Source organism: Sinocyclocheilus grahami, unplaced genomic scaffold, assembly GCF_001515645.1.
Source record: "Sinocyclocheilus grahami isolate Dianchi unplaced genomic scaffold, SAMN03320097.WGS_v1.1 scaffold1.1, whole genome shotgun sequence".
Classification (NCBI taxonomy): domain Eukaryota; kingdom Metazoa; phylum Chordata; class Actinopteri; order Cypriniformes; family Cyprinidae; genus Sinocyclocheilus; species Sinocyclocheilus grahami.
In genome coordinates this window covers 663,911-679,124 of record NW_015505180.1, presented here as the reverse complement: position 1 = coordinate 679,124, position 15,214 = coordinate 663,911, and the positions used below count along the sequence as shown (strand labels likewise).

General features: G+C 33.8%; 1 protein-coding gene across 2 annotated transcripts in view; it reads left to right on the top strand.

The window, feature by feature from the left end:
- The first annotated feature begins 1,342 nt into the window (after window positions 1–1,342).
- LOC107592010 (ankyrin repeat and BTB/POZ domain-containing protein BTBD11-A) overlaps window positions 1,343–15,214 on the top strand; it is a 104,036-nt gene continuing 90,164 nt past the window's right edge. For both annotated transcript variants that reach the window (XM_016282415.1, XM_016281713.1), the window contains exon 1: window positions 1,343–2,467. In XM_016282415.1, the coding sequence (XP_016137901.1) occupies window positions 1,600–2,467 (868 nt within the window). In that variant the 5' untranslated portion in view covers window positions 1,343–1,599. The remainder of the gene's footprint in view (window positions 2,468–15,214) is intronic.

The window sequence follows — 15,214 nt, the reverse complement described above, 5'->3', positions numbered from 1 at the left end:
CAATGGAGACTCAATGTAGATTTTAATATAGAAATTACTTTTTTGATAATAATTTTTGATAATTTTTGTAATAAGCTATATATACAGTATATATATATATATATATATATATATATATATGTAATAAGCAAAATATCTTTATCTGTAAAAAGGTAATAATGGTCGTAAACAGCATGTTATTTTTTTTTGTTTGTTTTTTTGTTTTTTTGCTGTGAACACTGAACCGTCAAGTGGAAATCATAGGGTCTATTATACAATCTTACTGCCAAATTATTTTGCCCTAGTATTCACAAGCCCTGCTAAATGTATTCCATCTACCATCTTTAGTGTATGTATGTGCATCTAGTGTTTTGTATAATATTTAGTAATTTTCTCGATGAGTTGTGGTATTATTTTCTGTGTTTGTTCTGTCACAAATCTAGAGGAATAGAGGAATATCAAGTACAGAATAAAGGCTATTACTCGATATCACCTATAGAGAGCACCAAATACGCAAGAATTCTCCATCAATGCACCAAACGTCGCTTTCTATGCGTATTAATAATGAACTTGATAAGGAGACAGACTGCGAGGCTTCTCACGTCAAAACAATTAGTTTATTTTCATGCCAGAACACTTGCATATTTAAACACACAAAGTCTTTGGACGTTTTTAAATCCGTTCTCGTATATCGTGCTTGTTCCATTCCAGAACTTTTTGACAATTCTGAAGTAATTTTAGACGGATAGCGACAGATGAAAGGTGCAGAAGCTGTGCAAGCGATTGCTTTCATCTACAAATTTCAGAATCATCGCGTAAACATCCTCCGGCTAAAGAGAAGCATGTCTAGTTGGTAAGAGAGAAGAGTGTTTAAAAGATATCATGAGGTAGGCCTGTATCTTGTTCCATATATATCATATAAAAATAGTTATTATTAATATTGACATCATTGATCATTTTATAATATTCTAACAATATGTAAATAATTCATAAATATTAATATGTATTTAATTATTCTTTTTACATATATGCAGATACTGCGAAATATATTTTTCAATCAAAATATGCAATTTGCTTATATATGTGATGCCTTGTTTAGCTATACATATTTATATAATAGTTTTAATATTTGAAGACGCTATTAGTTTGAGACTATTTTTCTGATTGATTTTTTGTTTTGAAAGTAAAAAGAAAGGCACCCATGCACTTTTGGAGCCTGTTGAATTGATCATGTTATTTTCTATTTGCATAGTCCCTCCCTCCTTGGGAGTGATTTATATACATAGTCCCTCCTCCTATGAGTGGTTTATTTGCATAGCTCCTCCCCAGATGAGTGGATTTGCAGCGAATGATGCAGTGGTTGGTGAAGGCGTTCTGAGCTCTCGAATTACGCACGCAAAGTTGGGATCAGAGGCGCGCGTTGGAGATAATTTTTTTTTCTGGTAACTTACCAAAACACTAAACGAATTGTTACTGCGCGCGCTTGTAGATTTGTGTTTGCGCGTGAAATTAGGTGGCAATACATTCCTCTACTGCTCCGAGGACAGGGCGCGCCACAGGAACGCGCTTTGGTCTTTCTTTAAAATATCAGGCATAAGCCTAGCATTATGAGGTGCAGCCATGGCAGGCAAGGGTAAGACAGCTGCGAGGACGCTGGAGGATTTAACGCTCGATTCCGGTTATGGTGGAGCGGCGGATTCCTTCAGGTCGTCCAGCGTGTCGCTCTGTTGCTCGGACACGCATCTGTCGTATGCGCATGGGGGCAACTGCTGGCATCTGACTGAATCCATGCACAGCAGACACAACAGTTTGGACACGGTCAACACCGTCCTGGCGGAAGACACGGAGATCCTAGAGTGCTCGGGCCAGTGCGCCAAATTGCCCGAGCTGGAGGAGGACGTGCCGTGGAGTCTTGGAGAGGTGGAAGGCGCGCTGCGGAAAGACGAGGAACTGTGCATAGGGAACGCGTCGCGGGAGATCCTAGCCAAACTCTCCGCGCTGGTCAGCCGCGCGCTGGTGAGGATCGCCCGGGAGGCGCAGCGCCTGAGTCTGCGTTACGCCAGATGCACCAAGCACGAGATCCAGAGCGCCATCAAGATGGTCCTCTCGTGGACCATCTCCGTGAACTGCATCACTGCGGCGCTCAGCGCGCTGTCGCTTTACAACATGAGCACGGGCGATAAGTTCAGCCGGGGCAAGTCAGCCAGGTGCGGACTCGTCTTCTCCGTAGGGAAGTTCTTCAGGTGGATGGTGGATAGCCGGGTGGCCCTGCGCATCCACGAGCACGCGGCGATCTACCTGAGTGCCTGTATTGAGAGCCTGTTCCGAGAGGTGGTCAGTCGGGTACAGAGGAGCGCGCTGGTGGAGAAGGAGAACGGAGTGCCAAAGTTTTCCGTGGAGTCCCTGGAACAGGCCATAAATAACGATTCGGAGCTGTGGGGTCTTTTGCAGCCGTATCAGCACCTCATTTGTGGCAAGAACGCAAGCGGTAAATGTTTTCTTATTTATTTGCGCACTTTTTATGGTTACACAGTATACTTACACAAGTACTGAGAAATATTAATTAACTACGTGTACTTACTACAGGGTTGTTCAGGGTCAAACTTAATATTTAAAATACGCTCTTTACCAATTTAACCAACTCGTGCACTTTTTGTCATTGATTCCTGCTGGTTTTACAATTACGTATTACCTTCTTTTTTGATAACACAATTGAAAGGGTGTTTCATAATAGTTGCCTGCATACTTAAAATTCAGGTTCTTTACCAGCATCTATAGTTCCATGAAGAACATCCATGGAACCTTTCCATTGCACAAAAGGTTCTATAAGGTTATAAATTATATATTCTAAGAAAAAAATGGTTCTTAAGAACTGTTCAGCAAAAGATTCTTTGTGCAACCAAAGCTGTTCTTTTATGGCATCACTGTGAAAACCTCCTTTTGGAATCTTTATTTTTAAGGGTATAATCAGATCCCTGCACCTCCTTGGTTGGTAATATCGTGTATGATCCCAGCTTCATAAATGATGTCTGCTTCTCTGCAGCACTGCTGACTTATTTATTTCTCTGGGAGATAAATAACTTCTGTGGGAGGACATGAGTGAGTCCCAGCAGGATGTTTGTTTTCAGACTTCTGATTCATTTAGACATTGTAACAGGTGCAAACACAACAGGAAGAACGTCACACTGTGTGCCGCAGTATTCCCTCCACCTGTTGAAACAACCTCGATTTTGGTTTCTGCCATGTGGGGCTTATTTTGATGGCATAATCGAGTAGCCTTATTATTAACATTTAAGGTTATTATCCATTTCTGAATGTGATTAACAACCACACAGTGAGCGATCAGTTTGGGCTAGGTCATTTTTATGGTTGAGTGAGATTCCAGCGAGCCATAAAAATTCTTACAATAAACTTCCACTCTTTGCTATTTGTGACACAGCTCTAGGAGTTGACACACTTTGCATTATTGCAGGCATGCCTGTGCTTTCTCTGGAAGTCTGATGTGATGGGCGATTGGAGAGTAAACCGAAAGATCTACTGAACAGAGCATATCCATCTTGACATTAACATCTGTTCTGGCCACTCTTTAAACACCCCTTTTACACTTAGTAGAGCAGGTAACATGATGTTATGCCCATTAGGGCAGATGTCAGGATTTTCTTTGTTTACGCTAATGCTTTTCAGCTGCAGAAAATTTATATTTTTTACTCATGAAATGGTGTCATTCCAAACCCGTATAACTTTATTTTATCTGCAGAACATAAAAGAAGAAATTTTGGAGAATTTAACAGTTGCTCTTTTTCATGCAGTTACAGTGAATGGAGATTGAAGGTTTCAAGATTCAGAAAGTGGTCGGTATATGAGTTCAAAAGTGAGAGTAAGGACTTTTACATTTTTACAAAAATATTCAATTTTAAATAAACACTGTTTATTTGAACTTTATATGCATCAAACACATTAAATGTATCACAATTTCTAAAAAAAAAAATATTAAGCCCAACTGTTTTCAACATTGATGATGATAAAAGTTTTTTTGAGCACCATATCAGCATATTAGAATGATCACGTGACACTGAAAACTGAAGTTATGATGCCTAAATTTGGATTGTAATATTTCACAATATTACCATTTTACAGTTTTTTTTGCATTGTTTGTTTGTTTTTTAATCAAACAAATGCACCCTTGGTGAGTATTAAATAAAATAAATATAAAGAACATTAAAACTTTTGAATAGTATTGTATTTTAATTAATTTTATTTAAATTAATTTCATTTTAAGTTTTTAGTTTTCATTCATTTACTTATTTGTTTATTTATGGTGGAAAAATGATTACAAATATGTTGATTTTACATCCTTTTAGATGCTTGAAAGCTCCGGTTTCCATTTATTGTAAGTGAAGAATGTACAGGCTGTTCTTTTCCATACAAATTTCACTTTTTCTATGCCTTGCAAGATAGTCATATGGTTTTATAACAACATGAGGAAGAGTAAATGATGACAGAATTTTACATTTTGGAGTAATTTGTTCCTTTAATAGATTTTGAATTTGTCCTTGATGGAAGGCCACCATTTATATTGCAAAAATTATAATGAAAAATTATGTGATCCTAAAAGTGTTTTGTTCCATGTCTCGGTTTTTTTTTTTTTTGCTCCTGCCATCTTTCCAATGTTGAGATTTTGTCCGATTTTCTGCAAGGCCTCTTGTGCTTTTTGCAATGTCACAATGGTCTTTTTTGGAGTTTTGGAGTAAATTGGTGTTGCTCTTAGGAGCTTTCAGAATACAGCTATGATTGCACCAATGGTTGGTGATCAGCTCCTATATACAGACCTTATACTAAACTAAAAGTAAGACACCCCTTTTTTATGAGCATGTCCATGCGCGTTATGCATGGCTGATTTGTTGATTGATTGATACAGATTGATTGATACAGCAAACTGTTTGCGGGCTTTCTTGTGCATCATCTTTAGAAGAGGCTTCCTTCTGGGAAGAAGAACAGCCGGAGGTCCAACTTACTTTACTGAAGTGTTGCCTCTTCCTTGACGCATTTCCAAAATCTATTAACAACAGTTCTGTTATATATATTGGTAAGATTTTTGAAAGAAGTGTCTAGTGCTCACCGAGGCTGTATTTATATGATCAAAAATACAGTAGAAAAATTCATACTGTGAAATATTACAATTATAAAAAATTATATTTCTGTATATTTAAAATGTTATTTATTCTTGTGATGTCAAAGCTGAATGTTCAGCATCATTACTCCAGTCTTCAGTGTCACATGATCCTTCAGAAATCATCATATGCTAATTTGGTCCTCAAGAAACATATCTTATTATCATGCTGAAAACAGTTGTGCTGATTAATATTTTTTGTGGAAACCAAGGTGTGTTTTTTTTCTGTTGAGTTACAGGATTTAATGATAATATCTTTTCTGACTAGATTGTAAACTGATGCTTGAGATCCAGATCAGTCTTAAACAAGTTATTCAAACCGGTTTTGTGAATCGGATCAACTGATTGATTGAAAAGACTGAAAAGAATGATTCTTTGAAATAAGTCAGCTTTTGTAGCACCCTATGAAATCCAGTTGCAAATTTTAAAATACCAAATTAACATATTATAACATTTTTATAATGCTTTCCCAAATTCTGCATTTTCCTGGATTCCGTTTTAATGGTATAATTAAATTGTAATAATCAAAAAACATGTCTAACCTACAAAAAAGTCATATGGGTTTGCAACAACATGAGACTAAGTAAATTATAACAATTTTTGACTGTACCTTTTTGTTGCTGTGAAACAGTCCTACAGTCAAATGAGAGTAGAATCCTGAAGTCATCATATCATGAGACACCAAAGCTTCTGTTAGTCACGATTAGTCTGTGTCTCACATCATTCCCCACACACTCTTCTGATTGAGCTTGACCTTGTCTTAATGTCAAAATTGTTATTTCCAATTTTGACAATTCCTGATTTGCAGATAAAAGGCCCTGCCATGTAGTTCTCTTAGTTACATATTGGTTTGCGTTTTAATCAGCTGCGGATTACTTTTTTGTTAGATTTCAGTTAGTAAAAGCTGGCATCTGCTATGTGATGTATTGGTAGGGTCTGCTTAGTCAGTGTACATGGTGTGCTGCCCCCTGACCTCTCTGAAGGATTAGACTGTAGGAATGCTGCTCCAGCAGGTGGCTGATGACTATATTCTGAGCCCACGCTGAGCTCAGGCCAACGGTGGAACACTCTGTCAGCCATGATTCTCTACAACACTCCTCTTCATGAGGGTTGGAGCATGGACAGCTCGCAGCCAGATTTCTCCCACTCCACACCAGCCTGTGGGGAGCATTTAACTCATAAATCATTGATAACCCTTGATTTATGACGCACTGTTTCTGGTCGATAAATTGATAATTGTTTTCATGTTATGTCTGGATAGCCAATATGTGACAGATATTCAAATTACACACTTTAAAATAAATGAAAAATTAAACATTAAAGTCAAATGTTTTAAGTACTCTAAAAATCACAATACTATAAAGTACAGAATGGATGTTCATTAGAGAATCTGCAACCACACTGTAAAATGATTGTGATTTTAACAGTAAAAGACTAAAAATGCCACCGTAAAAACCTGTTAACTGGTTAACAGTAAGTTTCCATACTATACTCGGTAAATAAATGTAATTACATTTAATGTAATTTTAGAGTAAAATACTGTTAAAAATATGTTTTTTGGAAGTGAAAAAGATAAAGTCTTTGTATAATTTACAGTGAAAAAACGTAAATTGACGCTTCATATTTGATGTTTTTTTGTTGAAATAACATGGTTTTTCTTTGTTTTTTCTTATCAGTTGTGTACAATAGGGTTTAATCTTACATCTAATGTTGTTAAATTAATGTTTATTGCATTATTTCAGTATCAAGTGTGTCACCATGATGGGGTTTAATGTTTGTGTGAATGACACTGTGCACCTTCTATATATAAGTATTGCTCTCCTTAGCTCGTAGAAAAGCTGTTTGTGATGAGCTTTGGTCCATCGTGTGACTTTCTCATCACCAGCAGTTTTTGGTGGTTATCAGTGCATTACAATGGTTCAAAACAGATATGAACACTTCAATATGTTGGTTTATTGACATTACATCAGTTAATGAAATACGGTATTTTATTGTGAATTTAAGTTAAGTCTGTAAAACCTAAAATGTTGCTACCATATTTTTTACGGTGAAGTTCTGAACCACAGCTGCCAGTATTTTACCGTAAATTTCACTTTTTTTTTTTTTACAGTGCCGCTACATGCTCCCAAAGGCATTGCAGATCACGTTTGCATGCTACAGGTCTTGTTTTCTGCAGTCACGTTTCAGTCTCTATGCCAGTGGAGCATGTAGCTGGTTGCAGATTCTCCATATTGACATGTAAGATTATTTTGTTAAATCCAATCTATTTGAAGTTTACCACTGCAAGCTGTAGGAACACTGATTTCCAAAGGACGCTTTCATGGTAGACTGAGTTCTTGTGTCCTTGACTGCCTTTTGACATTAAAGTACCGTAATCCTTTCAGATGTGTTGATGCATTCTACATCATAATTGCATAATTACAAGGCTGTTCATAAGTTGCATGCGTTCTTTCCATGAGCAACAAAAGCCTTGAGCTGTCGCAGTGTTTGTTTGTTTCTTTTCTATTCTTTCTATAGACATGAGGAGTGTTTGTAGTGTGGACTACTTTGAGTAATGTCCTGAGGATTCTCTGCAGCACTGACGCGTGTTTGAGATGAGAAGAGGAAGTTAAATGTGTTTATATTGTTCAATTTTTTTTAAAGACCCAATGAATTCAGTTTACTTCCTGATGTAGATACATTTCCTGTAGAATCATGTATTGGTATGCATTGAAATTGAAAAGATTTCTCTTGATTTTTATGGATATAACATTTAAGTGTGGGTTGGGAAAAAAAACAAAAAATTAATGCAAAGTAAACATTTTCCTGATTTAGTATTTAAATAATTTGCTTCAGGTTCAATATATTGTAACAATATAAATCCAGTTATTTAATTTAGTAAATAACATTATATTTTTTGAATCAGACAGATTTCTCTTACAGTATAAATGGGTCTTTATATATAAAAAAATACAGCTGCTATTATATTTTTTTGAGGAGCAGGGGTCCAGTTTATATATATATATAGAAAGAAATACCTTAATAGAAAATGTATTTCTTATTTTCTGCATCTTCTAATGAGTGATATTGTTTCAAATCATGAAACAGGTTTGTGTTGCCTGCCTTTGGCGCGTATCTTCAGCAAAGTTTGCGGTGTAGGCTGCAATATTAATATTATAATATGTATATATATATATATATATTTTGTCTTATGGAAATGCACATTTGGCAGTAGCTTGAGTTGACAGTAGTAGCAGCATGAGATAGGATGCAGATGTAAATGTATGTTCATTATCAAAAACAGCAAAAAAATGTAACAACCTAATTTTTATATGGTGAAATTTAATTATTCGGACTGTTTGAGTTTTATTAAAATTACCATTGATCTTCCATAGTAGCATACATTTAGATCATAGTAACCACAGTTAAAACTACACATACAGCACCTCAATACCATGGTAAAAATGAAACTAAATGGTTTATTTGTATGAAAAACAGTAGTCAAAATACATTTAGTTTAAATGCACAAAAGCTATAGCTTAATCACAAAATATACTGTATTCTATTACTCCTTAAATACATTTAATTAATGTCTACATTAATAATATAATACAATTCAATGAATATCCCACATTTCTGCCACAACACCATGGTGCGGTTAGTGTTACTAAATCCATGGTAAATAAATTATGGTGATTTGTAGATTGAAAAGCTTTCTGACTGTATCGTCGCGCACAGTGTTTCTGTGTGACTGTTTGTCAATGCTGTTTCATCCGGCTTTAAACTAGTTTAAATCACTCAGACATTTGTGTTGAAAACAAGAGCTCCACACTGGATCTCACAGTGCTGTTTAGTGAGCGAGACTCATCATCGAGTAAACGCATCTGCTCTAGTGAGCTCGCTCTGCGCAGCTGTTTGAACATTGAGTCGAGCGGATAAATGCTCCATGTATATCGAACATTTATCGAACTCATCATTTTATCGAGGAAAATTCTCTAGCAATAATTATCGTTATCGCTTTATCGCCCAGCCCTAATAGTAATGCAAAAAGTGACTTTAGAATATGTCATTTGTTTTATTTCTGCCTACAGTCCACATTCTGTTGAATTCAATCTGTCCGAAGTCACATCCAGAAATCTTTTGCAGTCATTTAATCGTGCATTCTCAATAAACGCACGTGTGGTGGTGAATTTTGTGATTCAAGTGTCTCTTGCTCTGGCGGCATCAGTGTCTGTGTTGTATACCGTGCCTGCCCTTTTGTCACACTCATAAAGTTGTAATTAACAGTTTTCAAAAGGCCTCCCATTCTTTTTCTCAGAGTCCTACTAAATACTGTTTTGCTGGCAGCCCCTGGAGAGAAGGGGAGAGTCCACAGAAACTGGCAAAATAATATAGCGTCTTTCATTCGACAGAAGCCATAAGGAAACAAACAATTAGGCTGACTTGGCGAGATGAAGGTGGGTGGCAGAGGGGTTTGTGGGTGCACTGACAGCAAAAACAACTGTATGTTAATCTCCTTCAGGGCTGAAGGATCACATGGTTGAGAAGAATGGATGGGGACAAAGGGATTTAGAGTTGTTAAATTGGGAAATGACCGGAGTTGGACTCAAGTTTGGGGTTTAAAACCACAACATGTTTGAGCATGAAGCCACAACAAGAGATTTACACGTGTACTGACTGTTGTGGATATGCCATTATATTCGAGTAAATGTGTTACCAGTGTATGTATGGATTTACTATACTGTAATTAAACATGCATTTTAGTTTTAATTGCAAATATTTTAATTGTTTTATAGTAAATAAACCGAATATATGCATACATTTGGTAATACATAATACATTTGAAATAAATGTATTTTATATATTATATAATGAATGTACAAAAGTAGTTACAAATAAATAATAAAATGTACTTTTATCTGTTTAGTTATTTAATCATTTATATCATTTTCTTTATGTATTTTATCTTAATTGCCCAAATTTAGTTTTTATAGTAAATAAATTGATTGATTATTATATTGGAGATTTCATTTCAGCATATATTGTACAATTAATGCACAAAAGTAGTTAAAGATTAAGTATGCTGTTTTATGCTGTATATTCAATATGCTGTTTTAAAAAATTTTTTTTTTAACTTATTTGCTTATTTAGGTTTATATGTATTTATGTAATATTTGCTTTTTAATTTCACTTTTTTTTGTTTTTATAGTAAATAAATTTAATATACACAAATTCAGTAACAAATATTATATATTGGATATTTCATTTAACTTTTTATTATATAATGAATGCATAAAATAAATACAAATTTTATATATTTTGTTTTTAGTTATTTGCTAATTTAGTTTTATATATGTATTTACTGTATAATGTAATTTTTGCGTTTTAATTGCACATATTTTTATAGTAAATATATAACTAGAATGTGCACAAATTCAGTAATACATATTATATATTGTTTATTGTTATTGTTTGTTGTTATACTAAAGTAAATATACATGTATACAGAAATTTGGTAATACATAACATATTGGAAATTGAATTTCATTATATATTATATGAATGCACAAAAATAGTTAAAAATAAACAGATAAATATATTTATATATATATATATATCGCCTCAGAGTGAAATGTTCTTGTGAGAATTGCCCTGAGACCACTTGGAAGAGAGATTCATGTTTTGGTAGTCTTTCATTTCACTTTCAAGATGCTTTAACATCTCACCTTATGCACACTGTGTTATTACTTTATTTTACCCAAAAGCCAAGGTATCAGGAAGACCGGGGCTAGTTGTCACAATTTATAGTCTAGTGAATGTTTCTTAGGCAAAGTATACAGAGCGAAACTTGGCTAAAAAAAAAGATTCTAAAAAAATCTATTGAACATCTCTGTTAAACAGGACAAATTTGCAATTGGTTTTTGGGCATGTTGTCACAAAAGGTTAATGTAGTTTGTCACAATAGGATCCTGACATTTAAATAGCTGTTATGATAGGGTTTTCAGAAAATGTTTAAGTATTTTTTTTAAGTATTAAAAAAACATTGTTTTGACATGAAATATATTGTAAATAATGAATTGATAACATTTTAAAACACATGGAAATGTAAAAAAAAAAAAAAGTGACAGCCCGACCTTATCTTAAAATGATTATTATTATTAACACTATTATTATTACTATTATATTTAGTTAGAATTTCAGATTAATTTAGAAATTTAATTTAATTCAGATTTCAGAATTCTAATTTCAGAGATTATCTATATAAAGAAAATATTACTAGAGAAAATACATTTGTGTAATTGGAGGTTATTATAGTTAAATAAAACTAAAACCATTAAAAACATTACTTTTTTACTTTCTTGCTATAAAACAAATATTAACTGAAAAAAAATGAACATAAAATATAAAACATATTTTATTCAAGCTCATTTTTGTTAAGTTTAACTACAATAACTAAAACTGAATACACTAAAAATAATAATTTTAAGTTAATAAAACCATTTAAGACATATTGATGAAAACAAAAAGTCATAAAAATGAAAAAAAAAAAATTATTCAGAATATTAACAAAAGCTATTATTAATGTTACTAAAGTAACTCTGAATTGGACTTTTCACTCAAAACCTTATAGTTACTGAGATATGGCCCCAGTTTCCCCTATGACAAATTAAATAGATCACCCTCAAACTGATGTTTCTTAAAGCTGCATAATATAGCCCCTCAAACACTCCGTTTTCTACTATTGAAAAATTCCTGAGCAGGATGATCAGTTGAACAATGTGAGGTGTGAAAAAAATGTGAATCAGCAAAGCTGAGCTCCATCAAAAGCAGCACAAAAGTATTGTGTGAAGTATGAGCAGCTCGGCATTCTCTCTTTCACACACTGTATTTGTTTTCTCGCTTGCTTTATATACATTTTCCTGCCTCCCTGGTCCTTTTCCACTCTCTTTTTCATACACCCACTCTCTCTGTTGCTAAGGGATCTTCACCTTGCATTATCCACTCTGGAAATCATTAACCAAACCAACGTTCTGTCTGCAGCATTGGCTATTTGTTCATAAAAGCCATAATTCACAAATAAATCAACATATCAAACATTCCAGCATTCACTGCCCATTTATCAACCCATCTTTGTCCCTGTATATGCCACTGCAGTAAAAATTCACTGCTGAGTATTACGAGAAACAGAGTGATGTGGGTTCAGATGAGAAAAGAAAAAAGCTCATTAAATGATATCAGCATTGCACAAAATGTCATCATTAGGTCTTTCAGTTCTAATCTCTCCATTGCTGTGGGAATCACAATCCAGCTGTTCTGACAGCTTCCTTTGTTTCCTCACGTTCAGTCAGATGCACAACTTGATTACCACTGCTCGACTGGAGAGGAACCTGCAAGCTAATGGTGTTTCTTTAGGGACTGTGGAGTGCTTCCTTTTCTTTTACACTTTTGGGTTACAATCTGCCAAAAATTCCATTGTTTTCATTTTTAATATATATAATATTATTTTATTTATGTGAAAAAAATATATACTATATATATATAAAAATATATATATACATACAATATATATATTTATATATACATATATATGCAATATATTTATTTATATATAATTGTAATATATAAAATATTCAAATTATATTGATTTATATAATTTATAGAAATAGATTTTAGTTATTATTATAATACATATTAATGTAAATAATAATAATAATAATAAAATTATATACACTTCTGTTCAAAAGTTTTGGATCAGTAATTTTTTTTGAATGTTTTTTACATTTATTTGATCAAAAATACAGAGAATAATAATATTGTGAAATATGATTGCAATTTAAAATAACACTTTTCCATGTCAATATATTTTAAAATGTAATTTTTACTTTGTCAAAACAAAAATATAATAAAAAAATTCTGAATCTTGAAACAATATACACTACCGTTCAAAAGTCTGGGGTCATTACTTTTTTCTTTCTTTCTTTCTTTTTTGAGAGAAACTAACACTTTTATTGAGCAATGATGTGTTAAATTGATAAAAAGTAATTGTAAAGACTTATAGATTTTGAATAAATACTCTTCCTTTTAATTTTTTATTCATCAAAGGATCCTGAAAAAGTGTCATGTGTTCTAAAATTTTTTTTTTTAAATTAAGCACCACAACTGTTTCCAACATTGATAATAAATCAGCATATTAAAATGATTTCTGAAGGATCATGTGACACTAAAGCCTGGAGTAATGGCCGATGAAAATTCTGCTTTGCATCACAGGAATAAATTATATTTTAAACTATACTGAAATAGTAAACCGTTATTTTAAATTGTTAAAATATTTCACAATATCACTTTTTTCTGTATATTTGATCAAATAAATGCAGCCTTGATGAGCATAAGAGATTTCTTTAAAAAACATTAAAAAACATATATGGAATATTTAAGAAAAAGAAAAAGCCTTGTATAATTTATTTAGGACATTCGGATGAACTCAAGAAATCTCTCACTTTTTTCTCCACATATTTTTGAGTCTGTGCTATTTTATTTTTTGGAATATCTGAAATGAGCAACTGCATATGTGTGCAGCTTGGATGTAATATTGGCTTTGATGCAGATGCAGGGCTTGCCTTTTTGGCATAAGGGTGCAAGGTTCAGACATGGGATAAAACCTTTATCAAACAGCTTTAAAAATGAAATTGTTGAAAAATAAAGTGCAAATGTTGTTAAATAAGATGACTATTCAAAATAAACTTTGTCTACTTGACCATGGTTGCTTGGCAGCCATTGAAGCTAAAACTATGATAATAAAAGACCAAATTTAATAAGTAGATGTGAAAATGTGTAACCTTTTAAAAGACTTTGTCAAGAAACTTGTGGAAATGCATCTCTTATGTTAAAAACAATTGAGTGTGCATGAGAGGCGTTTAAATAAGCATGTGTTTTAGTGGCAATGCATTGGTTGTCCCCCTGCCAAATGTGTAGGACTGTGGTACATTGCACTGAGTCAACAGTATCACGTAAGCTCTTTCTGACTGGATTTGTGTATTCCAGCAGTGGGTTTGTTTGTAAATGTGTGAGCGTGCATATTAAGTGATTCATTGATGGACTGTGAACAAAGAAAAGTCAGCTTTATGTCACTCATAACTGCATATGATTCAGTTGCATCCGTATGCTCAATTACAGAATAGTACTTAACATTTGACAAGCTGATTGATGCTGTATTTCAGACATATTTTCATTGCTGTTATCTTCAAAGGAAGGCCCCGAGGAGGTGAGAAAGAACGGCTGAACATTTTTTACAATTTATAATAAATTGTAGTCATATAATAATAATAATATATGTTTTATATATTATAAAACATAGTAATACTGTGCCCGGGTTGGTTTTCAGCATTAAATATGATTTAAGATATGTTATAATGACATTGTGAACTTGTATTTACAGGGTTGAGTTTTAGATTTCCCTTTTTCTTCTAGTCTCTGAGTCTGAACTATATGTGAACTTCTTACTTTCCTCATAATATCTACTGCTGTAATTCATGAGGTCTGGAGTTCTTCTATGAGGATGCTTCTTCACAATGGTGGCTGATTTTCTCTTTCACAGCATAACAGTGAAGTGAGAGATTTTGTTCAATGTTAGAACATTAGTTTAAAGGAGACATATTATTCCCCTTTTTACAATATGCAATATAAGTCTCTGGTGTCCCCAGAATGTGTCTGTGAAATTTCAGCTCAAAATACCCCACAGATCATTTATTATATCTTTTTGAAAATGCCTATTTGGAGGCAGAAACACGCTGTTTTTCGTGCCTGTGTCTTTAAATGCAAATGAGCTGCTGCTCCCCGCCCCCTTTTCCAGAATAGAGCTGCGCCATTACAGCTCGGACCTGCTAAAAATATATGTTTTGGTACTGATTATCATGTTTATCGCACTGAAATCATGCGTTTTAAACTTCTGATATACAGTTTTCTGAGTGCACACATCTGAAGCACACGGACAGAAAGCGGCTGTCACAGCATGCGAGTACTAAACTAAGTTCCCTTTCAGTCGGTCACTCTCGACGTCACGTCGGAGGACCGACGAAATTGGGATCT